Source organism: Corvus moneduloides, chromosome 4, assembly GCF_009650955.1.
Source record: "Corvus moneduloides isolate bCorMon1 chromosome 4, bCorMon1.pri, whole genome shotgun sequence".
Classification (NCBI taxonomy): domain Eukaryota; kingdom Metazoa; phylum Chordata; class Aves; order Passeriformes; family Corvidae; genus Corvus; species Corvus moneduloides.
This window is the reverse complement of record NC_045479.1, coordinates 72,079,524-72,106,794: the sequence shown is the minus strand read 5'-3', so window position 1 is coordinate 72,106,794 and position 27,271 is coordinate 72,079,524. Positions and strand designations below refer to the sequence as shown.

General features: G+C 47.0%; 1 protein-coding gene across 3 annotated transcripts in view; it reads left to right on the top strand.

The window, feature by feature from the left end:
* PLXNA4 (plexin A4) overlaps positions 1-27,271 on the top strand; it is a 424,624-nt gene that overhangs the window by 384,122 nt on the left and 13,231 nt on the right. For all 3 annotated transcript variants that reach the window (XM_032105547.1, XM_032105545.1, XM_032105546.1), the window contains exons 24-30: positions 184-330; positions 5,750-5,909; positions 12,361-12,464; positions 14,862-14,961; positions 16,698-16,888; positions 19,385-19,554; positions 22,467-22,679. In XM_032105547.1, coding sequence (XP_031961438.1) covers positions 184-330; positions 5,750-5,909; positions 12,361-12,464; positions 14,862-14,961; positions 16,698-16,888; positions 19,385-19,554; positions 22,467-22,679 — 1,085 coding nt within the window. The remainder of the gene's footprint in view (positions 1-183; positions 331-5,749; positions 5,910-12,360; positions 12,465-14,861; positions 14,962-16,697; positions 16,889-19,384; positions 19,555-22,466; positions 22,680-27,271) is intronic.

The following is a 27,271-nucleotide window of genomic DNA, read 5'->3' as shown; positions in this document are numbered from 1 at the left end:
GTTGTACCCTGGGGAAGTGGAGGGTCACCTCTGATCCTGTGCTATTGGAATAGGCTGGTTCCCATTGATGTATCCATCATGAGTGATTTGGGATGGCAAACCAAGGCAGTCACTGGGATGCCCAGGTTGGATTCTCAGTTCTGTCCTCTAGTTTCACCTCATGGTTACCTTTCATCCCTGCAGGAGTGTGCTGGAGAACCTCTCTTCTCCCTTTTCTGTGCCATCAAGCAGCAGATGGAGAAGGGGCCCATCGACTCCATCACAGGGGAGGCCCGGTACTCGCTGAGTGAGGACAAGCTCATCCGACAGCAGATTGACTACAAGACCCTGGTGAGTGCTCTGGGCACCTCTTCCCATGGGCTTGTCCAGAATCTTCTGGCTAAAGGGGATTTAGAGAGCAGAAGCCAGTGATTGACCCTCTGGGATGATTTATTCCTGTATCCCAGCAGGGAAATGCTGCTGAAGGCTGACTATTAAAATTAAATACGTGTTTCTCCAATGAGGATTTCAGCATCAAGAAACAGTTAGAGGTACACAGTGCAGGGACCTATTAGGTCAGCTCTAGAGCTGGTGCAGCCCTCCCTCTTGAGAAAGCACAAGTCAAAGGAAAAGGAACTTGATTTAAAGATTTCAAGGGAAAAAAAAATCCCTGTCACTGAGCCATTTGCCTCAAAATGGAACTGTCTGCATGGTGCAAGATACACGTTGCATATGTGCAGCTTTAGCTTCCGCTCTGAGATTACACCCTCTTCCCACTCGATTAAAGAGCATCAATTAAAGAGCATTAGATATCTCTTCTTAGTGTGTTTGTGGGCCTTCCTTCTTTCCTGGGTGCATTAAATCCACTGAGCTTCTAAGTCTCTGCTGGGTGAAGAGCACTTTCTAAGCCTCCAATGATCTTTGTAATTTTTCTATTTCTCATCTTTATTCTCAGCAAATCCCAAATTTTAGGACAGTCAGAAGATGCTCTAAATGGATCACATTATTTTATTTGCACTTTCAAACTAGGGACGTTCATTTCACTTAGCTCCAGATACCTCTGAGAGCCGAGTCCAATCCCAGAATCATGGGATGGTTTGGGTTGGAGGGGTAGCTAGAGATCATTTAGTTCCAAGTCTTAGACCTTAACCTGTCTTAGACTTTAGCTCAGGTGGGCTGATGCTAGGAATGCCCTTTTGTGTTCTTTAACTCCAGTCTAGAGCTGAGCTTCGACTGAATCCAAGTCTGACAAGGGGATGGACTTAATTCTTAAAGAAGGCCACAGCTTTATTTTGCATATTAAAAACATGACTTTCCTACTAAATTGGCAGCATGGTGCTTCTCTGCTGTTGCATGTGGCAGTCTAAAAATTCAGAGGACTGATCACACATGGAGAAAATGAGCAGAAAGGAGAAAAAATGCAGCCACAGAGTGATCACTTTCACCGAAGGAAATCCCCCCGATCCTTTTAGGCTTGATCTAAAGCAGCCAGCAAAGGGTAGTAATTATACATCAGGCTGAACAAAGCTCTCCTCCGCTGGCTTTGTGCTGTTTGATGACAATCAGCTCTCCCTCTTACATCTCAAGAGCAGACAAATATATCCCGATAGGAATCTCAGCAGATTTACAGAGATCGGCTCTGGCGAAGGAGATTAAGAAGAAGCAGAATATGAATAGGATTGTTCTTCATTTCTGTTTCTCTTTATTTCTGTTTTATTTTGTCCTTCCTCTACCTTGCTTGAGGTGCCTGACATCTTTTATTAAAAATATAGAGTAATGAAATAAATCAAGAACTGATTCAGTGTTTGTAATATGGGAATTCCCACAGAAAAATGGAGAGAGACTATTTACAGAGGCTTGGAGTGACAGGACAAGAGGGAATGCCTTCAAACTGAAGAGAGTACGTTTAGATCAGAAATTAGAAAAAAATTCTTCCCTGTGAGAATGGGGAGGCCCTGGCACAGGGTGCCCAGAGAAGCTGTGGCTGCCCCTGGATCCCTGGAAGTATTCAAGGCCAGCTTGGACGGAGCTTGGAGCACCCTGGGATAGTGGAAGGTGTCCCTGCCCATGGCAGGGGGTTGGAATGAGATGATTTTTAAAGTTCCTTCCAACCTAACCCATTCTACAATTCTATAATTCTCAGAAGGCTTTCCTATGCTTGGCTTTTTTTGGGGTCTTTCTCCTTTTTCTCCACCAAACCTCACTGTATGAAAACCCCATGGAACTTTCCAGCCTAATCTGGAAGGGAGAGAAGGATTTCTGTCCCTGGGACAGGAACTGTAGAGATGTTCTGGTCTCAGGAAAAACCATTTAAACTCAGAACCAGGGTCACCATGTGAGTGATCACAAACTGTGCCTTTATAATTTAAATGCCACTAATCTGTAGTGGAGATCTGGGTTTAGCTGAGCCAAGCTTTGCATGTACACAGACACTTAGAGACAGCTCATGGCTGGGAGGGCTGGCAGATAAAAAAAAGCCCAAGGATGGAGTAAAAGGTCAATAAACACAAATCCAGAGAAATGAGATATCCCAAGGTCACACAGAGTCAGGGGGAGAGCAGGGCTCGGAGATTATTTCTCTGAGCTCCCATTCCCATTCCTTGCCATGATGACCCCACAACTGGTAGGACAAAGACCTCAGTGAGTGACAAAACAGCAGTGCCGAGTGCTGGTGTCCTCTCAGTACCAAAATAGCCACATCCTTGAGTGACCCTGAAGCCCAAAGGAAGGTGGTGGGTGATGGATCAGCACCAGTGACTGTGTAGGGGATCAACATCACAAAACTTCCCTCAGAGTGACCAATCCTGTAGGACTACAACCCAGGCCATCATGGGGTCTCTTCCCCACCAGCTGACATCAAAGACTGTGTTGAAGTCTCTGAGCAGCACTGCAGGAGCAGTGGGATTTGTTCTCTGGCTTGTTTGTTATGAGTACAGAGAAAAGTTTCATGCTCCACATGAGAACAGCTTGGAAAACTCCAATGGAAAGATGGTGTAAAGCCTGGGGAATATATGCCAACGCCACAGTGCTCTGGGAATGGGATTGGCTTCCATAACTGGTGTTTGAATTCCCTAAAATGTTGGAGGGAGACCCTTGACAGTCGTTGTAATGAACACACAGGAGTTTAGGATTTTTCAGCAGTGACCAACTGCCCCATCTGTGCTTGAAACACAAGAATAGCCCTTTGAAAAATTGCCTTCCCTGCTCTGTCTTCTTCCAGCTGAGCTGGAAAAGAGGAAAGGATTGCTGTAGTCAGGGTGTGAATGAACGTGGTTCACTCAGGCAGAGTTTTCCTGACACCTTCTAAAGCTGGCACTCTGTGAAATTCAAGGATAACCAAGAGCCAATCACCATTGTCACCTTCCAGCCGGATGGTGAGTTCTGGTGTGGGGGACACTGGTCAGCACCTGCAGGAGATGTTGGGTCTTCTGCACCAGGTGTTGGCCTGGCAGGGCAGGTCAGATCATTTTAGAGAACACCAAGTGCCTTCTGTGGGGGACTGAGCCAAAATCCAGCTGTTTGTCCCGGAGATTTATCACACCACAGAGCTTGCCCTGACTGGCACCAGCTCATTTTAGAGGAGCTCAGACCACTGAGAGAGTAACCTGAAGAGTAACTTGGTCCCTAGAACCAGGTGTGCCCCCAAAGAGCTGTCCCAGGCTGCCATCATTGCTCCATTTCCCTACAGCTGTGGAATAGAATAGTTTAAGCTGGTAAACATCTTTAAGATCATTGAGTCCAACCATAAACTAAACACCAGTACGGGCTCTCAGCAATCAGGTGGGATTTTCTGGATGTACTCAAGGAGTTTGCAGAGGAAGAGGTTTCTGTGGGCTGGGAATGGGCATAACCCAGGAGGACTGCAGAGGGCAACACCAACTGATGACCTTCAACACTGGATTCATTTCAACAGTGCCTTTTATGTACAATTCTGTGATCCTTCAAGATGAAAGATGCCCCAGAACTGTAAATCTGTGCCATTATTACTATCTGAATTGATGCTTTTTCAATACTTCTGGAAGTGACATATAAATAATAGCATTATGAGCTAATCAATATCTCCTGTTTACATCTCCCCTTTCATCCAGCAAGATCACAGAGCTCTCTGTAAGCAGTATCTTCACAAGTTCCTCTTAGTTGAGCATAACATCACCAAAAGGAGCCTGGTGAGGGAGTGTGTAATTAGACTGATTGATAGGATTTCACCCCGTTTTTGAGTTCCCACTGCATTTTAGGAGGTGAAGATGGAAGGTGGTGGAGAGTCCAGCACCTCTTGCATGCTACAGAAGGGAATTTTGGTCAAGTTAAAATTTGTCTAAGGCACCAAAACCAACATATCTGCACTTGTAAAAGTGCCACAGGAACATTTAATGACCATGTACAGCCTGGAGCATCAGTGAACACCGCTTTCAAGTGCAAAGGTGTGCTAAGTTTATAAAACTTTATAGACCTCACACTTCTGCAACCAGAAATGGTCAACAGAGACACAGCCAAGGGTTAGCAGGGACATTGCTGTTAAATACTCTGTGTTTAGGTATCCCTCCTCACCACATGCTTTGCATTTACTCTTGGACAGAGTGGAGAAAATTAAATTTTCCTTCTGAGAAAAGAGAGGCCTCTCCATCTGGACGGATTTTCTTCTGTATGTGAAAGCAAAAGTTGATGTTGGTTTGTGTTTCACTTTTTAAGAAGCCCTGCATTTCAGATTAATAACATTCCTTTGAGAAGGCTCTGCTCAGTTCCATGGTGTGCAGATGGACAAACTTAAGGCTTTTCATTGGAATTATCAAAACCAGGTAGCAATGCAAGGAGGTCACTCCTGAACTAGGTCACCTTGACATCTCAATGAGCATTTTTTACTGAAAGCACCAGGACCTCAGCTGGTGTTCATGGGTTTTCTGTTATTAAAAAGAAATTCTTCCCTGTGAGGGTGGTGAGGGCCTGGCACAGATTGTCCAGAAAAGCTGTGGCTGCCCCATCCCTGGGAGTGTCCGAGGCCAGGCTGGATGGGGCTTGGAGCAGCCTGGGAGTGATGCCATGATGACTTTTGCCTTTTCTTTTATACCCCTGTTATACCTTTTTACAACTTCTGTATTCTTTGTGCTTTTTGCCTACATGCTTGGACTTGTTTGTTCAGCCAGGAGACCGAACGTCTTAGAAGCTTTGTAGGTAGGGATCAGTGTGCCCCAGACCCCAAGGTCCTCTCCAGAACACATTCTGTAAACTAAGATAGAACCATCCAGGGGAAGGCTCCTTGGGGAAGGGGGCTCACTTGAGCCTCTCATTGGGGAATCTTTGATAGAAATGCTAATTAGTAACACCTATAATGATATACCCAATCTCTTGGGGTGGGCATTTTTTGCGGGGTGCATTTTGATGCATATGACCTGGACTTGCGCACCTGAGGATCCTTAAAATAAATACCAAGGTAAAATCCCTTTCCCCCTTCTAACCGTGTTTGACCCTTGATTTTAAGACCAGGAAAAGGCATCAGGATAGTGGAAGGTGTCCCTGCCCATGGCAGGAGTGGAATGAGGTGACCTTTGAGGCCCCTTCCAACCCAAATCCTTCTGTGACTCCATGATTAAGCAAAATGAAGATACCCCCATGTGAAACCACATCTCTGTGCCCTCTTGAGGGAGGGAATACTCTTGGCACCCATTTTTCCCACTCTTGCACCCTACATCCCTCTTGTAGGATGCAAACACTACAAGAGGGACAGCCAGAGGGTTCCTGTGCCGCTGCGAAATGTGTGGTGCCTCTCTCTCAGGTGCTGAGCTGTGTGAACCCCGACAACGTGAACAGCCCCGAGATCCCAGTGAAGATCCTGAACTGCGACACCATCACACAGGTCAAGGAGAAGATCCTCGATGCCATCTTCAAGAACGTGCCCTGCTCCCACCGGCCCAAAGCTGCTGACATGGACCTGGGTAGGAGATTGCTCCCAGCCAGGGGGGAAAAGGGCAGGGGGGAGATGGCCAAACTCCATCCAGACACTTTGCTGGGGCAGGGCCACCTAAAAACAGAGACTAGAAAAGAATAAGGGAATAAAGGTAGGTATTTACTGAAGGGCCTCCCCGGGGAGCCAAGAGGCTACACCCAAGCTGGACCCTGGGTCACGAGTTCTTCACTGTTTTATAAGTTTGGTCCATTTGTATATCAGGATCAATTCTCCAATTACAAAGTTGATGATGTAACTACCCCAAGATTTCCCTCCCCTTCAGAGGTCTTAGTTTACATATTTTGGGGCCTGGAACAATCTAGGTGTCCTTGGAGAGCAAACCTAAAGTGGCTTTTTATGTCTAACCAGCATGAGAGAACAGCAGCTAACAGGCCACAAGAAACTTCAGAGTAACACACTAGGCAGTACAGGATTTGAAAACTATAGAAGTTAAAACCTAAGGCATCACTCCAGACCCTCTGCAAGGCCGAGGAGGGACAGTGACAGGGCAGAGGGGACATTATGTTGATGTTTATGCTCCTGGTTTAGGAAACCTCTGGCCCTGAGGACTTAAAAAGACCAGTACCCTGCTTTTCTGCCCACAGAATTCATCTTGGACAAGGTTCTGGAAAAAGCACGAGTAGGACTATTCTTTTTCTCTTGTCAAAGACCCCTGGAAAAAGGATACCTGGAGTGAGGATGCTGGGAGGAGAGGGTGTCTGAATTTGGGGTCCACAGGCAGGTGTGGTACCACCACTAAGAAAAACTGTAGAAAAATCTACTCAGGGCATTGCTGAGGTGTCTGGTGGAGGGCTGGGGACTCCCCTGTGGCTGAATCTGCCAGAATTTGCTCTCAGTGACCTTCAGTGAAAGAGACTGGGCTGGAAAATGATGGAGTCTATAAAACCAGCTAAGCTGTAGAGGAACCAAAAGGAGAAGGAGTGGACCGAGGCCAAGAAACAATTCACAGCAATAATGAAGGCAGGAATGAGAGGTCAGGGATTAAAGTTAAGTGTCTGAGTGCGTGTATGTGTAGGGGAGGGAGGAGTTCCTGACAGAAACTGCTCATGAGAAGCAGTTAGAATAATGAAACAAGCTGCCAAAACCAGCAGCAGTAAAGAACAGATCATGTACATCATCCAGAAAAGACCCACGATGGCTCTGGAGCTGCTGTGAGTCGGCAGGGGAGTGGTGAGAGGTGGGGTGAGCATGAGGAAGGCAGGGCAGGGTGCCAAGGCACAGCAGAGCAGAGAAGTGGGGTTCACAGCCACATCTCCTGACCTCACAGCCCAGTTCCTTCAGATCTCAGACTGGGCGCAACTGGGAAGTGTTCATTCTGCTGAGAAGATGAAGGAGGTGCCCATAATGAGATGCAGGAATTTTACCTGCATATTGTAAATACAGGGATAAATTGGATTCTACTGTAGTTCTGAGAACGAGAAGTTTGTGTGTGCAGGGTCCCAGCTGGAGCCTGACAGTTCTGCATCCAGAATTGCTGCTGTTCTAAGAAATACTGACCTCTTCCAGACCCGACTGGACAGGGCTGGAAGCAACCTGGTCTGGTGGAAGGTGTCCATGGCAAGGGGTTGGAACTTTAAGATCCCTTCCCATCCAACCCATTCTGTGATTCTATGACCTCCTGAGTGCTGCTGAGGACCAGAAAGTTCCAGAAAGTTGGTATGAACATGTGCACCCCTCAGAGGACAGGCTTGACCACAGTGACAACAGACTGGCTAATGAGCAGCTCTGGCCAGGAGCACTGATGATGCAGTTGGGGGGAAAAACAATTAAAATACAAATACAAACCCCTTATCCAGCAGAAGAGTCTCACCAACAGCAATGCAGATAACACGGTGGGAGGAGCAGGGCTGGCATGGCTGAAGCAGGAAGAGGATCCACACACCCAGCCACAGCTCCATCCCAAGCTTTTCCACAAGGAAAAGATGCTCGTTGGCACCTGGCACCCTTCAGAGGCACTGAGGGCAGCAAGGGAGAGCAGAAAGCACTGCTGGCCCTCAGGAATCATCACTGAGCTCTCAGGATCAGCCTGCCCTGGGCTGGGTGCTCAGGGCTGCAGAGGGGCTGGAGCAGAGCAGGGCAGAGCAGATGGCTGCAACCTGGCCTTGAAACCCGTGGCTTTCAAACAGCAGCATCATTTCCTGCTCCCATCACCATTTTCTGGGCTTTCTGTCCACACTCAGGCCAGATTGGGCACACGGCAGAAAGGAAACAAGCTAATGAGCTGTTTTGAGCTGTTAAATGCAGGGTAGCTGCAGGCAGAGGGACTTGTGTGTGTCGCAGATGTCACAATGTTTGGCAGTTGCCCAGGCAACTCCTGGAGGGGGGTTGTCAGCTAAAAGCCCTTATTTTGAACACCCTGAGGTTACATTTTAGTCCAAACCCCCAAATTGCAGCCCTGTAAGTAAAGACTTCTTTCCACGGTGGCGATTTTTGTTATTATCATTTTTAAAAGATCTCTCCACACATGAAACACCCCATCTTTGGGAAAGCATAAAGGTGTGAGGATCACAAAACACGAATTTGGCTTCATGCTGAGGCATTTGCTCTTCCCTGGGTTTCAGATGATTTTTGAAAGGTGGTGCTGAGGTGGTGGGAGCTGCTGGCTTGGCTTGCACTCAAGTGATGCTGTCTCAGGTTCACTGTGGGCCGTGTCAGGTGAGATTTCACCACCTCACCAGCCCTGCAGTGCTGGAAACATTTAAACTGGGTCTAACTTTAGTACATATAGGGTAAGACAGTTTGCATGTGTGTCTCCTGAAGATAGGCTGGGAGAGCTGGGGGTGCCCAGCCTGGACAAGACTCCAGAGAGTCTTTAGAGCACGTTCCAGCGCTTGAAGAGGCTCTAAGAGAGCTGGAGAGGGAGTTTGGACAAGGGCCTGGAATACCAGGACAAAGGAAAATGGCTTTAAAGGGAAAGAGGGGAGTTTTAGATTAAATTTTACGACAAAATTATTTACTCAGAGGATGATGAGGCCCTGGCACAGGGTGCCCAGAGAAGCTGTGGCTGCCCCTGGATCCCTGGAAGTGTCCAAGGCCAGGTTGGATGGGGCTTGGAGCAGCCTGGGATAGTGGAAAGTGTCCCCTGCCCATGGTAGGGGTGGGACTGGCTGATCTTTAAGATCCCTTCCCACCCAAAGAATTTTGTTATTCTGTGCTTCACTCCATACAAATATTTCCCAGGCATCTTTCAGCTCCATGTTCTGAGATGAACTTTTATTCCCAGCACAGGTGACCCTCTCTCCACCCCAGAAACAGAGCTGAGTTTCTCCTCTCTTCCTAGATCTGGATCAGAGGGAAGGCACGAGGGAGGTGTAACATTTTCTATAGGATTTGAGGTGCAGGGTGACATCTCCCCACCTTCCATCTCCCCATAGAGTCACTGCCTAGCCAGGCATTGCTGCAGCTCAAAAAAGCACCTCTTTGTCAAAGGCCCCTGGAATTTCCTTTTTCCCAGTTAAGTTGAACAGAAAGGTTGTTTCTTAAAAAAAAGGAGGAAAAAAAAAAAAGGCAAAGAAGAAGTAATTCCTGCGTGCAATAAAAAGATACACTATCTGCTGAATGAAATATAAAGGTTTCACAGCAGCTGTCTCCTGAGTTTGCATTTACCACTGCTCCTGATTGGAAGGCTTGATAAAGTTAATGGGATTTTTACCTCACTCCCCCTCTCCTCCCTCTCTCTGGAAGGTGGAAGTGTAACAAATTGGATTGGAGTGTGTCTGTCCTTTGTGCCGGCTCAGAGGAGTGCTCAGATCTGAGCAGAGAGGGGACAGGGTGCTGCCAGCGAGGACAAAGCTGACAAGGTTCACTTAGTGCTGTGAAGATGGATGGCAGGGTCACCTTTTCCCTTCCCATTCCCTTTGCATTTCCCTGCAGATCCTTCTGTGACCCCCTGAGCTCACGGAGAAGGGGAGCAGTGAGACCAGGAAGAGTTGGGGACAACTGAGGGTCCTTTCTGTGTCAGAGCTCAGGTGCACAGTGAAGTATCAGAGGTGAAGTGATTTGTGTTTGGGCAGGGAAATCAGGCTGCAAAACTGAAAATGGAAACTCTAAGCCTGCCCTGAAGGTTTTCCTCCTTGTCTTGTGCAGTCAGACTGGCCCTGACTCTTCCTCACACAGCTCCTCGCTGCAGGAAGGCCAAGGGAAAGGGCTCAGGAATGCCCTATGTCCCTGCAGGAGCACAAAAGGCTTGAGGGCACATCTCAGGATGTCCCTGGAGCAGAGGGAAATCTGCTCTGAGCACCTTGTCCAGCCCTTGAATACAAATAAAGCCCAGAACGAGAGAAGCTGTGCTCACCCTCAAACCAGAGCCCAGTGTGACACCAAGAACCCGTGCATCCCTCCCAAAACATGAGTGTGTGTCTCTCCAAAGATGAGCCAGCAGAGGAAAGAACCACAGGAACATGCAGAGCCACGAAGGGGACAGGTCAGAGTGACACTCTCCCCAAGAGACCACGAGGAAGGCAACAAGAGCCGTTCTGTGACAGCAGAATTGCCTTTGGCATTGAGTGGGGCACTTTCTAAGAGCACCATTTCCCATCCCAGCCCAAACTTCAGCATTGTTTGCTATTCTAAGCAGTTTCTGGGACCAGTTAGATCCCAGGAATCTGGTCCAGGTGGGAATGAGCAGAGAGCATCATCCTCAGACTCCACAAGGGTGATGTAGGTGAGGATCTGAGGAGCTGGAGTAGATGAAGGGCAGTTCAGGATCAGTGCTCAGCCAACACAACCTTTGCTCACCCTGAGTATCTCCAGCCAAAGCAACACCCAGCAATAAACACAGCTGCTGACCTCTTCCTGCTAATTTAAATGAATAATAAAGGCAAGTGCAGCTTTCCCATTGCATTTTAATTATGTGATAAGAAAAGTGCTGAAACCAAAAGAAATTTGCAACGGTCCTTGCATTTTTATATCAGGAAAAACAAGCAAGGGTGGCAGGTGATGTCTCCATATCCAAGAGTTCATTTTAATTAACTCCTGCAAATGAATGGACTTTTTGCTGTGGTTCTGGCTAAGCTGTGTTTGGTTGGGTCACCGTGACTGAAACGTGACAACCAAGAGGAGAGCTTTGAATGCTCCAGGTTGCCTGTGATGAAGGCACAGCTTTCCCTGACAGAGCATTTCTCTCCCTTTGGCCATGGTTATGTTTCCCTTGCTTTAGGCAAGTCTGTGAGTCCTCTGCGAGGAAAGCTGGGGCAATCCTTCTCAAGATTCCATGATCTTAGAAGTCTTTTTCACCATTAATGATTTTATGGAGTGTTCTTCAAGATTTGAGCAAAAAATGGTATCCTGAGAAGGGAGGGGCTGCTCCAGTGCTGCACGAATTCGTCACTCAGGGTTGAGGCTGGAGAAGTGGCAGAAGCAGGAGCCCTTCTGCCCACAGGCAGGTGCTGAAGGCTTGTAAAAACTACATCCTCCGCGGAGCCCAGGTTGGATCTGTCCCTGGCTTTTCCTCCCATTGTGCCTCTGCTATTGTTGCCTAATATCAAAAGGGAAAAACTCTTGCAACAGTGTTAAAATACTAAAATAAAAAGCAGACTTTATCTGGAAGCTTCCAGGTGTTCCAGTGGTCATGGTTACACTCGGTTTTGTATTTCTACAATTTTTATAAGTTTAGCAAATTATCATATCTAACAGACATTGGCCAATTAGAAGAGCGGTTGGTTAGGTAATTTTTCCCTGGGTACTGCCCCGTTGGAGTTGGTCCAGGGCTTCTTTGCCCCATTTCTTATTGTGTCTTCTCAGATTCTGGATGGAAAACAAAATGTTCTTCTTGTAGGTCCTCTTCTTGAAAATAAAACTGAAGAGTATTTCAGGAATGTGTTAGAAGCTTAGCTTATCATCCTAAAATCTAAAAGGAAGGGTAGGAAAAATCCTAGGAGCTATGTAACTATGGAACTACAGAGCTACAAACATATGAAAAATATATAAAAAGCAAAAATCTGTAGGCATCGCTATGCCTGTACCTAAGGGCTTCCTGCTCTGCATCAGTGGATTTGAGATGCAAGAAGCATTTTGGGAGCACCAAGGTGCATGAGCTGAGCCCAGCACAGGCTCTGTGCCAAACCAGACACTGCTGTGCCCAGGGGAGCCCTCTCTGGGCTGGGTCCTGGCAGGGACACGGATCTCAGGCAGCGCTGAAAGCTCTGTCTGTGCTGCCAAAGGAGAGAGGACCAGGATTTCTCTCCCTGGAACAAGGGACATTTGCTCCTGTCCCATGGTGATGGCAAGGACAGTCTGGTCTTGGAAACAGCCATGTTGGAGCATGAGCAGAACTGTGAGTAAATTAAAAGTTAAGCGCTGTGAGTAATCAGGGTGTAGAGGTGATGAGTGATGTGCCCACACACGTGTCCGTGTGGATTCTGGGCACAGGGATTGCCAGGACCGTGTCCCTGTCTCATTTGTCCCCGTTTTCCTTGCAGAGTGGCGGCAGGCGAGCGGGGCGAGGATGATCCTTCAGGATGAGGACATCACCACCAAGATAGAGAATGACTGGAAGAGACTCAACACGCTGGCACACTACCAGGTGACTGTGGGAGAGGGTGGGTAGGTGTTAGATCTTCTTTCTGACAAAATAGAAAGGAAAATATTATTCTCTTGCCCAGGGAAGTGGTAGAATCAGCACTCCTGGATGTGTTCAAAAAACTTGTGGATGTGGCAGCTGGGGACATGGGTTAGTGGTGGCCTTGGCTGTGCTGGGTGAACAGTTGGGCTTGATACTCTTAAAGGTCATTTCCAACCTTAATAATTCCATGATTTTATCATTCTAAGATGCAGACGTAAAGAATGGTTGAGTGGGCAATAACTGGGCAGAACCCCCATGTTGAGCACATCCCTGCTGTCCCACTGCCCTTGTGCAAATTATCCTGAACAAGGCTAGAGATGAAGCCAAGGGCAGAAAAAAAATCTTCTTTGTCTCTCAAAAGACATCTCTGGTGAGTGAAGGTGGTGAAGAGGAGATGAGGACGACACGAGCTAACATTTCTCATGTAGACAGACAAACCCAAGGTCTTCCGTGTCCCTTTTTCCAGTGTATCCGTGGTCTTTTAATGCAAGCAGAGTTCAGAAGGATGGAAGAGAGAAAAATGGAAAGAGGGAGGCTTGGTGACTGGAAAAAGGAGGTGGAAAACAGCATGGCTGGAGACCATGGTGTAGTGGAGTTGTCATTGCAAGGAACCCCTGCTTTCAGGGTTTCAGGGGACCTGCTCTGCTTCCCTTCATCTCTGCACGACCTGGAAATCCATAAGAGAAGGTTAAAAATGTCTGAAAATATCTTACAGAAGCAGTAGATTTAAAGAAAAAAATGGAGTTTTGGTCAAAAGCTTGTCCCTTGGAAAAAAAAATAAAACAACAAAAAAAAGACCTCATTAAGTTTAATCCGACGCTGACGATTTTGTCATTTTCTCCATCACACCTCAGCAATCTCTGTTTCATAACAAGATTATTTTCTCTTGTCACTTAAGGGCTGAGCTGAGGAGGCAGCAAGCAATAATTTGAAAAGGAAACAAAACTTTTTACTTCAGATCGACTGAAGCATTGCTGGCTGATTTTGATGATTATTTTTTCCACACAGAGCAAGGACGTTTCCTGCTTTATTTCACCAACAAACCAGGCATAATTTTCTTCCCTCTCTGTGCTTTTTCCATGGTTTTTTTTGCTTCAGGCAACGAGCTCGCAGCTGTATGATGAGCTGGGCCAGGTCCTCAGGAAACATCATTTTCCTGGCTGTCCTGAAGGCTGACATGGAGCATGCTGGGACAGACACCGAGATTCCCTTTGCCTCAGTTTCCCCATCTGTGGTGTGCGGCTAAAACTACAAAGAGCCAATAATTGCCTTCCATGATAGCCAAGGGGCTATTTAATTAGCCTTTGCAGTGCTTTGAAGATGAAAAACACCATGCAAGTGCTAATTATTATTATTATTATTATTATACAGACAAGAGTTAGATGTCGTTAGCAGCGGGTTTTTTTACTCATCTCCTTTTTATGATGTCTTATTTATCACAGATGTTCCTGATATGGCTCTTTTGAGCCACTGGCTTGTTAACATTTCTGATACGGGACCCACATGATTTGCCTTGCTGCAGAAATGGGAGGTCTGGCTCCTTTAAAAAAGCCCTGTGGTCCCTCAAAACACTGTCCCATGACATCCTGGACATCAGCCACTCCAAACCTGCTGCTTTTCCACATCTGAGACCCTCTGACACCACAAAGAGAAAGAAGTTGTGGCAGTCCCTTCAGTCCAGCAGTGCATTTGTCAGATGGAAGGGTGAGAGGCTGACAGGATCAAAGTGGAAAATGTCAACAGGAATTTTTTGAACCAGGCACCCAGATATCCCTTGCACTCCAGGAGGAAGGAATGGAACATTTCACATTGGTTTTATTATCCTAATGGTCTAACCAAGCCTATTTGAAGTAGCTCAGATGATCTTATTATTCTCATGCTCCTGCTCTGCTTAAGAGCTTCCCTGGGATGAACCTATTGTCAAATTTACTGAGGTTAATGCAAAAACCATCTCTGAAAGTGTTTAAAAGGCCTCTGGATGTGGCCCTTGGGGACCTGGTTTAGTGGTGAACACAGTGGTGCTGAGTTAATGGTTGAACTTGATGATCTTAAAGGCCTTTTCCAACCTAAACCACTCCGTGACTCACATTGTCGTCACTGGGCTTTGAATCAGGGCCTGAATGGAGCAGAATCTGTTTGTCACCAGTTGTCTCTTTGTCCAAGTGCAGGATTCTGGCTGTGTAACAGCAGACTTTGTCCCTTTTTTATTAGGGACTAGACCAACTCACTGAAGAAAGAAATTGAGGGCAAACTGTGCCCTGCTTACAGTGACACTGATTTGCAGCTCCTGCTGCCCTGGGCATGGTCCTCAGCCACTTTTCAGGGGTTTATTGACCAAGTCCCTTTTTTTTTCTGCAGGTTCCAGATGGATCTGTGGTGGCTTTGGTCTCCAAGCAAGTCACTGCCTACAATGCAGTCAACAACTCCATGGTGTCCCGGACGTCAGCCAGCAAGTATGGTAAGGGTTTGTGTACTGGGATGGACTGGGAGAGCACTGGGAAGAGATCCCAAGTGTCAGAGTGGTCACAAGACTCTGAGCACCAGCAGGGAAATTGATGGGCAGATGATTAGTTGGTGAAATGAGGCAGGGGGAGAGGATTTATCTATCTAAAAACTCTGGCATTTTGTTCAAGCTGTTGATCCAAGTGGTTGGATTGCTCTTGGGAAGATCTCCTCCCTCATTAATGAAAGGAGGAGTCTGTAAAATTAACTGCCTCCCTCTCAGGTCACTAAATGTCACTCTTAGAGTTTGTCGTCTTTACCAGCAGATCTCGAGGCAGTGGATTGCTGTTCCCACCGTCCCCATGAGACAGCTGAGAGTGGCACAGCTGAGAAAGGGACACCAGGTGGAAACTTCTCTGCAGAGCCAAACAGGGACCTCCTGAGTGTCACCCACCCCCTCCCACAGCTTCCTCCCCTGCAGTAGAGTTGCATCCAGGCCGTGTCTCACTAAGGTGATGCGGGACAGCAAAACAAAACATCCCTAATGTACAACCAGAGTGCTGCAACCCCCCCTCCAACCTGAATGCTGCTGTCATATCACTTTATTAATATTTTTAGTTTATGAAAGCATCTCCAATCCTTCTTACTCCCTTTATCTTCAGGGAAAGTGCAGTTACTCAATGTCCAGAGGTGCCCCCTTCCACTTTCTCCAAGGACATAAATGATCCATGAGGCCTTATTAATATTCATCCTCTTTGCCATGTTGTTGCAATTACTGAAAGACACAGTGACCTTTAGAAAGGAAGACTTGAGGGGGGTTAATTTCTGTTGGATTTCTTTAATTCTTTTGCCATTTGATTTTTCAGGAGGAGGGAATGGGGAAGGAGGCAGGGGGAGGAGAAGATGTGGTGGGTCAAAAAGTGATTGTTAATTGCAATTAAGAAAACAGCATCCAGAGAGAAAAAGGATATTCCATCTGATAATTAATATGTAGAGATTGGTAATGCATTAATGAGGCTGATTCAGATCTTGCTACAGAAAGGTGCAACACTTCTGATAATTATGGTTGGAAAAGGCAACATTGCTGGAAGGTCAGGGAGAGGGGAATGCCTTGTGCTATCACTCAGAAGCAAAGAGAGGCAAAATTTGGAGGCTGAGTATTCTTGGAGAGGAAATTTTTGGGGGTCCACCTGGGGTTCTGGCTTTTTTCTGTCAAAACAAGATTTTGGAGCAGGGAGTGAGGAGGATGGCTGGGCAGGAGTTGTTTGTTTGCTTTGATGCCAAGGAAGGGAGGGGAGGCAGCTCCTTCTAAATCTGGTGATGAGAAGCTAAATAAGAGATCTCATATAGAGACATCAATATTTTTATGTCAAGCAGCATGTCAAGGGCATAGATAAAAAATATGGGGAAAACCAGTCACATAAGGAACTGGTTACCATAAGGAGCTGGGGCTATCCCCTGAACCAGTCCTGGGAAGTGTCTGACGCTGACAGTACCACTTGCCAGGGAAGATGATAAGAGATAAAGCCTGGGGACAACTAGAAATCAGTGTTTGAACCTCATTTAATTTAATAGTGTAGACATTGACATCACACCTGCCTTGGTGCCATCGTTTGCCTTTGCTGAGCCAATCACTCACAAAAAACGCTTTGAAAAATGCATTTGGTGGCACGCCACCAGCATGTTTCCTGAAAATCCCAGCCCCAAGAGCTACTGAGACACGTGGAGACCCTTGGATCTCTGTCTCTGCAGAAAACATGATCCGCTACACGGGCAGCCCCGACAGCCTCCGCTCGCGCACCCCCATGATCACCCCCGACCTGGAGAGCGGCGTCAAGATGTGGCACCTGGTCAAGAACCATGAGCATGGGGACCAAAAAGAGGGTGACCGAGGCAGCAAGATGGTTTCTGAGATCTACCTGACAAGGTTACTGGCCACCAAGGTACGTGGTGGGGGCGGGGGACAGGGGAAGAATGGTTTGGTTTGAGGCTGTGGTGGAATTTCTTGCTGGCAAGGAATGAGAGGCCACTCCAAGGGTGCCAAAGGTGGGTAAAGAGAGATGAGCAGAGGGAAAATGGAGCAAGAGGAAAGCTCCACACATGTAGGGAAGGAGCTTGAGCTTTGACAGCAGAGTAAAAAAAGGGACACTGGAAAAGCAACAAGGAGTAACAATCCAGGGCCATGAGATTGGTGGCAAAAGCACGGTGGGAGGTCCTGGAGTTGTTGATTATACTGGTTTGTAATTTGTACCAAAGCTGAGCAAGTGAAGAGCCAGGGCAAGTGCTCAGAGCAGGTTCCAAGGACGTGTCAGGCCTCACAGTGTGAAATGGGCTCCCATACCACAAAATCCTGAGTTTTGTGGTACAAATCCTCCTCCGCCTTTCCTCTGGGCCAATAAAGACTGTTGTGCTGATGACTTGGAGGGGGTTACATTGACCTTACAGTGAGGAAAACCCAGGGTCTCCAGAGAGAAAATACAGATTAAATCAAGTGGGGACAGAGCAGGGACATCCTGACCTGAGTCTCCAGACACATCTGGAGTTTGCTAAAACTCCAGACACATCTGGAGTTTTGACCACTACCATTTTTTGTCAGGGTGTGAATAGGCAGAAAAAAATTCCCTATGTTCGTGCAAATGCTGTCAGATTTTGCCCATCAGACACATTTCCATCACTCGTTTAAGTCCTACTTTCCAGATCTACCTGCACATTTTTTCCTCAACTCATTTTGCCTCTGATGTCTGGCTCTCCCCGCAGCCTCACCCTGGCTGTCTGAGCTGCAGAGGGATTTGGAGGTAAAGTGGCTTTGTCTTTAGCCCCTGCTCCATGCCCCATTCCCTGGCATCAGGAGGCTTTTATGGATCACACTACATGAAAAGGAAATGTTGCTCCCTGGGGCTCAGGCCCCAGCTGGTGTAGACCAGCAAGCATTAGACTGGTGCTGATTTATGTTGTCTGGGGATACAGCCCCTACCCCACCACTGAACTGCTTTTGCTTTCTGTTCTGGGTCACAAACTCAACACTTGGGTTGGGTTTTTTGTTGGTTTGTTGTTGGTTTTTTTTTGGTTTGGTTTGGGTTGGTTTTGTTTTCTTTGTTTTGTTTTTTATGGAGATGGCAGAAAAGCAGCTGCAAAACCTGTACAGTTAAGAAAAAGCAGGAAGGTTGGGGATTTATTGTTTCCTCTCTTGGGCCAAACAATTTTCTTTTCTCATTGTGACCATTATAGGGAGGGAAAGAGAGAGAGCAGTCACTGGTAATACAATCCCCAGGAATACTTCGTTAAACTGACTATGATTTTTATTCTGGTAAATCCCTGACCTCTGATATGTAAGAGCCTCTTGTCTAAAAGCCTCAGAGGTTTTCTTGGCATTTGTGAGGGTGAGCATGTAGAGAATTAATTCCCTCCAGGAACTGAACCTGGGGGCAGCTCTTCCATGTCAGACCAAGAGGATTTCCCCTCCGGAGCCCTTTCTGAGTCAGACGTGTGCTGCAGGGTTTTGCTCACCCTGCAGGAGTTAACAAAAGCAAAAGGTGCCTCTGTTTGTTTCCCGAAGAATAAATCAAGTGGTGAATCAGCCAGAGACACCAGCTTTCTAATTAAGTGTTTGTTAACTCTAGGTAAACCTGAGCCACTCTGGTGGAACCTGAGGTTTTGTTTCTAGAAAGGAGACATTTCTTCCCTAGGTCTTCTGAGAAAGGGCAGAGTTTTATCTTTCAGGAAAGGAAATTTTTCATTTCAGGGAATGTTTGTTGGAGATTCAATTGACTTTTGGTTATTTTAGCAGCTGTACGGTTTGTTCACACCAGAACCTGTGAAGCTCTGGTGACAGAAAAAACGTGCCTGGTTCCATTCCAAACCCAGCCTAGAACTCCTTAGCTGTCCCCTTCTCCCAGCCTCAGATATTCCAGCTCCTCTCCTTCCTGCTAAAAGTCAACTGTCCTCGCAAGGGTGACTCTCCAAGCCCTGGATCTGGGATTGTCCTGCCAGTGGGGAGTAAAAACCCTGGTCACACGTTAACCAGCTGCCCCTCTCTAGGTTCTCTTGTCCTATTTGTGTCCCCAACACCTTCTGCTGTGCTCTACAGCAGAACTTTTCTTCCTGCTGGCTTCTCTTCCCAGCTTAAAAGATGGCCCTGGGTGAAAGCCAGCATAGAAAACAGCTGGGTTTTGTCTCATGGATGCACCAAAGCATTGAGGATGGGATGCAGAGAGGAATCTGTGTGGAAATGAGGTGTAAAGGTTCTTGTGATGATACACACCTGTATTGAAATTCCCAGGTCATGTCACACTTAACCAATCTTAGAAGGCCCCCACTTTTCAATCACACCTGGCTCTGATCCACAGACATGCCCTGTTTTCAGTGGGCTACCAAAATTCAACGTCCTCTCCCCACTCGTTACCTCATGCTCTTCTTTCCTTCCTTCCTTCTCCCTCCAGGGCACCCTCCAGAAATTCGTGGATGACCTGTTTGAGACCATCTTCAGCACTGCTCACCGTGGCAGTGCCCTCCCCCTAGCCATCAAGTACATGTTTGATTTCCTGGATGAGCAGGCAGACAAGCACAACATCCATGACCCCCACGTGCGGCACACCTGGAAGAGCAACTGGTGAGTGAGTGAGACAGCCCAGTACAGTCCAGCACCAGATACTAGGCTGGAAGGAGAGCAGAGGGACGTGGGGGAGCTGAGGACCCTTGTATGGGATTTGAAGCACCAGGCTCAGTCTTCCCAAGCCAATGGGGAAGCCAGAAAATCCCAAAATCTAAAGTATTTTGCCAGGGATGGAGCACTTTTGCTAAACAGGTCCCAGTTTGCCCTGTATTACATAGAAATGGATAGATTTTTGAGGGATTTGATGAGGAAAAATGAAGTTTTTAATTGCTGCAGTGGCCAGGATCACATAGGATTATCTAGGGAGGCATGGGAGAGGATTCAACACCACTGGCTTCATCTACACTGAGTGTTTGAATTCCCAGCTCCATTTGTTTGCCCACACAGAGGTATCTCATGCCAGCTGAGAATCTTAAGGTATCCAAGACATCCTCAGAGGGTGTGGAGCACCCACAGGAGACTTGTACCCTCCTGGGTGGCAGCTGGAGGCCAGGAGAGCATCTCCAATGGTATGAAGTATTTAAAGGGTCTGGAGCTGTATGTGAGTCTCCTTTGGAGTGAGTGACTAAGAGTGACATCAGTGGCAAAGTGTGACATCAGTGACAGAGTGAGACATCAGCCCCCTGCTCCAGCTGCCAGCTCCTCCTCATACCTGCAACAGGACAGCTGGAAAAGCCAGGATCAGTGGAGAAAAACCTCCTCTCTGCTGAGTCTTCCCCCTGGAAAGAGCTCCCTGGGGAATGGCTCCCTCCCCTTCTCCTGTGCAAACACAGGGACTATAAATGAACAGCAGGGGAGAGCCATGGGGCTCCCAGCTCATGCATTTTTTCCTTTTCCCAGCCATGCTGATGGAAGATCGTCACAGCGCCGGTGACATAAAAAAAGAAACCCCATGCACCAAAGAGGCTTTCAACTAATGAAACATTAGCATATTATTAACATTATCTGCGGCACTAATCTAAGGCTGATTGCAGCCACTCAGCCTAAATGAGCAGGAGGTTTATCTAAGGGGGGAGGGGGGAAGGCAGAGTGTGTGTGTTTGTGGGAAAAGGGGCAGTGTGAAGAAATCTGCTCAATCAGATCAAATTAACTCAAAGTCACATCACAGGGCTTCATTATTCCCAGCCAGGGACATCGTCCCCCATCCCCTCCTTACACCCAGGCACACCCAGGCACACAAACACACACTCTGCTCCTCCTCACCGTGGCTGTGTCTGTCATCCAAACACCTGCACAAGGACTTCTGCAAGGTTCACTCATCCACCTCATCCCCCAAGTGATGATTCTCCATTCCCAGCCTAAAATCCTACAACTCCATCATGTCTCATTGCCATTTTTTACTTATTCTTCCCTGAAGCCCTGGCACAGGTTGTTCAGAGAAGCTGTGGCTGCCCCATCCTTGGACTGTTCAAGTCCAGTGTGGATGAGGCTTGGAGCAACCTGGAATAGTGGCAGGCGTCCCTACACCAAGGGTGTTGGAACTGGATGATCCTTAAGGTCTCTTCCCACCCAAACCACTCTATAATTCTGTGTTTTCCAACATCTCCCATTTCTCCTGAACTTGGCTGACAGGATTCCCTGTGTGGGGCTTTCCTTACATTTGTTCTGTGATTTTGGCTCAGGAGAACACACAGAGGTTTAGGAAAACACGGTGTCAACCCTCTGTCAGCAAGGTTGTTACCCAAAGTCTATCAGACTTGGAGATGAATTTTTTAGAGTGTTGTGAACACAATGAGTAAATGGGAGGAACTGAGGAATATCAGGAGAATTTGCTAAACTGGAAGTTGCAGAGAGTGAAGATAGACTTGACAATGTGCCTGAAAGAGAGACAGGAGCTGGGCTCTGTGCTCAGTGACTCATCCCAGCTCCTGGGCCATGATCACTGCAATGCATTTGCCCTGACAAAAAGGCTTGAGGCAAAGGCTGCAGGTATCTCATACAAGGTACCTCAGGGCATCTCATATAAATGAGATGCTCTTTGGAGAAAAAGGGGGGAAAGGGCTTTGGATTGCAGCTGGAATAGCATTTCCTTGGTTAGGGCAGATATATTTTCATATCAAAGGCTGTGATACTTGTTTCCCAGTTCCCTTTTTTTTTTTCCTTGAGGCAACAGGGCTTTCGCTGTCATGTAGCAACTGCTTCCTGCCCAGGGTACTGGGATCATGTGCAGGCTTGGGCTGGAGCAGTGGTGACAGGACAAGGTGTCCCAGCACACACAGGGTGTGCCATGAGCATTCCCAATTTCCATCTGGGAGCTTTGCCCACCTCTCTTCCCATGGGTTTGCTGTGAGGGCTAAAAGCCAAGTCCCTCAATGAGAAATGTATAGAATCACAGAGAGGTTTGGGTTGGAAGGGACCTAAAGATCATCCAGTGCCACCCCTTGCCATGGGCAGGGACACCTTCCACTAGCCCAGATTCCTCCAAGCCCTGTCCAACCTGGCCTTGGACATTTCCAGGGATCCAGGGGCAGCCAAAGCTTCTCTGGGCAGCCTGTTCCAGTGCCTTATAACCCATACCATAATAATTTTTGTGGATTTAGTGCCTCTCCTCATCTGATGGAGCAACCAACAGGGTCAACTTTGCACTGCAACTTAACACAGAGAGATTCAGAGTCTTTGTCATCACCTAAATTATACTCCCCATTAATTTATGGGCACCTTCAACAAGATTGTATTGACTTTGAGACTGACCAAATCTGCCTTGTGAGGACAACAGGGACAAAAGGTGACCTCACTGCCGTCCCTAGACTTTGTAGGGGAGAAACTCATTACGTAGCAAAGTTTATCCCAGAATCTTCATATCCACACCGCTATCTTTGATTCCCACCCACCGTTTGCTGCTGTGATGTCACACAGCAAAGCCTGTGAGCTGTGCACTGACTGTGTCCCCTCTCCCACCCCTCCTGCAGCCTCCCCTTGCGGTTCTGGGTTAACATGATCAAGAACCCACAGTTTGTCTTCGACATCCACAAAAACAGCATCACAGACGCCTGCCTGTCCGTGGTGGCTCAGACCTTCATGGACTCCTGTTCCACCTCAGAGCACCGGCTGGGCAAAGACTCCCCCTCCAACAAGCTCCTCTACGCCAAGGACATCCCCAGCTACAAGAACTGGGTGGAAAGGTGAGTTTTAACCCTGGAATGACATAAAGTGACACAACGAGGCCCTGCTTTGTGGGTGGAGGTAGGAGGCAGCACCACTGTTGCTTTTGGAAACTGCCCCTGGGGCTTTTTTGTCTTTGGCTTTTTCTAAGTGGAAATCTCCATGTTAGCCTTTTGCTCCCTCGTGCCTTGTGGCAGAGACGGAAATTTAATTAATGATGGGAGCTGAAGGTGTTTGCCAGCATTGTTTCCCTTGAGGAGAAACTGTTGAGAAGTGGCAGAGGGAGGAAGGAAGGCAGGTGATGTGTGTGAGCCCTGGGAAGCACATAGGCTTCTCAGTCTTTCCATATGGGCCAGAAGTGGTCTGCTGCTTTCAGCATTGTTGTGACAGTCCCCACACTGCCTGGATCCCAAGGGATTTATAATTATCCCCCAGTAACTTCCCTTGGAGGCTCTTCTGTGCTTTGAATGAGATGCCAGACGATTGACAGGCTGCTGACTGAAGCTCTGCAGGTATTTTCTGTCAGGTCAGAGGTCTTTCCAAGCGTTTTCTCCACACCTGCAAGACCTGTGGCTGTGCTTCAATCTGCTGTGGCAAGGGTCAGTGCCTGGCAAAGCTGCTCCACAGGGAATACAACCAAAACAACTATTCCTGCAGCATGCTGGAAACCCTTTCTGAAGGGTTTCCCCTAGGACAAGAAAACTGCACATCCTGCTCTTCATCCAGCAGGAGCTGTGCTTTGCTTTCCAATATTCTGCACTTGCCTGGCATTATTGACAGGTTTGGGAGCTGCACAGATGGGGAATGGTTGCTGCTCTGTAAATACAAAGGCGGGTTTATCCTACAGATCATTCCTGTGCACTGCATCCAGCTTTCAGCAGTGATTTCTCTGGATGACTTCCCAGGCATGGCCTAAAATTGATACCGTGTCATGCAGGTTGTACAAGGCCTCTGCTGCTGCAGACACCTCACACTGCGCTACAAATCCCTGTATTGCCTTTGCTGGGGATGGTTTCCTCTCATTTCGTGAAAGGAGTGTGGCTGATCAAACAGCTCCATCCCCTACTCGGCTCGAGGCAGCATTTTTTCCAACAATTCTCCCATTGGTCTGTGATTTGTCTGGACAATTATTTTTAGATGTGGTTAAACACTTCAGCAAATGTCGTTTCTAGGCAACCTGCAAGGCTCTTACGAGCTACCTTGCTTAATTATGACCTACTTTTGGTACCGTGTCCAAGTTTCTTAGTATGGATTGAGGCTGATTGCTGGATTGACCTGGATAGTGGGAAGGAAGTGTTGGATGTTCCATTTAGAAATCAAGTTTGTATCAACAGTGACCCAAAGGTGTCATTCTCCAGTGATGCTTTAGCAACACTCTGTGTGGGTGTGTGGGTGGTTTCTGTGGACAAATAACTTGTTTTCCATCTGGTTCCAATCAATCTGGTTGATTTTATCCTGGGAGATGCTACATTTGAGTGACAAACTGAGGTGTTTAAGTGGAGAATGGGATATTTCCTTAAATAAACAAAACACCTTTTTTTTCCCCCCCCTCTGGATAAACAAAAGGCTGCAGTTTCCATTTTATTTTTTCCAGTAGTGATTTTTTCCAGTATTGATTTTACAACTTTTTGGAGGTAAATCCTGGTGTCCAGTGATCTTCAGCAATAGGTGCTGCATTTCCTTGGAAATTTTCCCAAACAACTGAGTTTGCAAACGAGGTACATAACACCTCCTGCTGCTTGTAAACAGCCCTGGATTCCTGTCCCCAGCATGTGCTGGGTTGTTATCTGCACTGATGTCTGACAACTCGAACTGAAGCCCAAGGGGAGGCTGCAGGTTTTGGAATATGGTTAGAGCTTCTTCCCTGCTTTTATTTTTGTGTGTCAGTTCCACTGACTCAAGGCAGTGGCACCTGGATGCAGTGGGAGATGAAAGAAAAAACCTATCAGGGATGAATAAAATATAATTTGAGTTCCACCCCGAGCTAATGAATTCCTTTTCTCCGTTCTGCGATTGTGCTTTGAGGGAGTTACTCCAAATCCAAAGGCTTCCAGTGCTGGTTTGAGCTATTTCTGTAGTCAGCATCAGCTGGAGATGGCATCCTTCAAGACCACTAGACTTCTTCAAAGAGTGAATCAAGAGATGAAAAGTCAGGGAGTTTAAGAAGTGGTTGAGTAAATCAGAAGAACGTGAAATCAAACGAACTTCTTTGACGAGGAGGAAACTCTAAGAGGGTAATTAGACTGTGGTAGATTGTACCCAACTTGAGGCACTCTGGATTAAAACATGCCTGGATTTAGAGGTCTGGAAATGGAGCTGAGCTGGGTTACTCCAAGCCATCCCCTTGAAACCTCTGGTTTCTTGGTGTGGAGCCTTTAGGACTCACAAAACTCAGAGCAGGGCATGACCTTGGCATGAGAAGGAGGCAGGGATGAAAGGACTTCCCTCCAATCCTTCAGCTTTCCACCTGGGAATGTGCATTGGGAAGGGAATAGTTACAGCTTCTGGCCTGACCAGTGGTCTACCTCCACAGGGTGGTCAACTGGAAATTTGGTTCCAAAAGATTTCAACAGCAAGACTGTCAGGAATCCTCACCGGTTTTATTTGTTTGTTTGGCTCATGTTTCAGAGTAGGATTTTCTCATGTTTTCAGTTATTTGTTTGTGATGAGTCAAGCGCTGCCTTCAGAATGAGGACGCCTGACAATGACTAATTAAAAAATTTTAAAATTTACCAGTTTTTGCAATTTCATGTCAACTTAATGGAAAACTATATAAGAAATGGAGATCTTCCATGACATTTTGAGAGGTTGGTTGTTTTAGTGTCCATTTCTATAATTAATCAAGATAATGGATTTGCTGACAAGAGCAACAAAAAATTATTGTGCATCAGTGAGATCTAGTTGAAGATGTTCCCTGCTCATTGCAGGGGGGTTGGACTAGATGACCTTTAAATGTCCCTTCCAACCCAAACTATTCTGTGATTTTATGATAGTCCTTTTATGACATTATTGGAAGCAGAGGTGGACTCTGCCTGCTGAAACAATCCAGCTGAGAATTTCTGGCTTTTGGGGAAAAGCAGGTTCACTGTTCAAATGATACACCCAGAGCTGGAAACACGTGGTTAAAAAGTGTCCCCGTGCAGCCACATCTTGGATTTCTTGCTGCAGAACACGAGGCCTGATGAGACAGGACAATTAACCCGGGAAATTGGGACAGGCTATTTGGCTTTTGTTGAAGCCACAAAGAATCGAGCTGCAGTTCTAAAACAAAGTGGAGGCTTTTCAATTATCATTATATTAGTCTATTGAGAAAAAAAAAAAAAAGAGGAGGAAAAGAATGGGAATGGTAAAGCAGAATCTCATCTGACTCCAGTTAGTAAAACTCCATAGGCTTTGCTGAATTTACATTAGAGCAGCTTCAGATCTGCATCTTTTCAAGTTTACTTCAAATGTCCCCTTTGAGCCTGGAAATCTGGAGAACTTGGGAGCATTTGATGGAATCCCCAAGCAATACAAAGGGGAACCTGTTCTAATTGGGACCGTCTCATTAGCATTCAACACCACACTGAAAGACGACAAAGGGCTGTGGCTGACCTTTCATTTCTCTCCATGCTGCCAAGCTTATGATAACACTTGTTTGAACTTCATTAACACCATTTAATTGCCTGCATCACAATCAATATGATGTTTCCCTACTGAAGCCTGGCAAAGAGACAGGGATGTGGGAGAATGAAAAGGGGCAGAGCACAAAAAGCAGAAGCCAAAGAGTTTTCCATTTCACACTGGTGCCCAAAACACCTGCAGGGCTGCAAGGAGAGGATCTGGTGCTCTTTTTCTTCCTCATCCCTGCAGGGACTTGGTCTCCTTTTGGCTGCTTATTGTGCATTGAAAATAGCCCCTCTAAGAAAAACTTAAAGCCAATGGAGACATCAGAAGTGTTCTTAACTTAAGAGTCATGCAATGGAGACCATTCAGAATAGGCTTGCCAGGTTCAGGATCAAAAGAAGCTTAAAGTGATCTGATATGTGGGATTTGGAGTTAGAATATCTGCGTTTTATTGTGCTAACCTGGGTGCAAACACTGCCTGACCTAGCTGGTGCTACCCGACTCCTGGGGCCATGATCTCATCTACTTTTTTTCCCATGCGTGGGCAGAAAGTTACAGGATGAGGGGCAACAATTTTAAACTGAAAGGGAGAAATTTAGGTAAGATGCTGGGAAGACATTCTTTACTCAGAGGGTAGGAAGGCCCTGGCACAAGGTGCCCAGAGAAGCTGTGGCTGCCTCATTGTTGGCGACTGAATCAGGAACTCAGACCGGCAGGGAATCTGAGCCGTTTATTCAAAGCAGTGAATTGCTTTTATAAACCTTTCCAAGGCACAGCATTTCCTTACATGGCATGACCTATCCCGTGCTGCCACATCAGCAACACACTTTCCAGATGTCCTTCTGTGGGGTGGTCACTCGCTGTTCACTCATCCATCAGCCCCCAGCAGGCTCCTCTCCACAGGGCTCTGCCCTGTGACACCTCCTCCCCCCAGGGTCCAGTGGAGACAAGCCTCTGTGTGCCCCCATGTGCTCCTTTGTGCTGCCATGTGCCTCTGCAGGGAGCT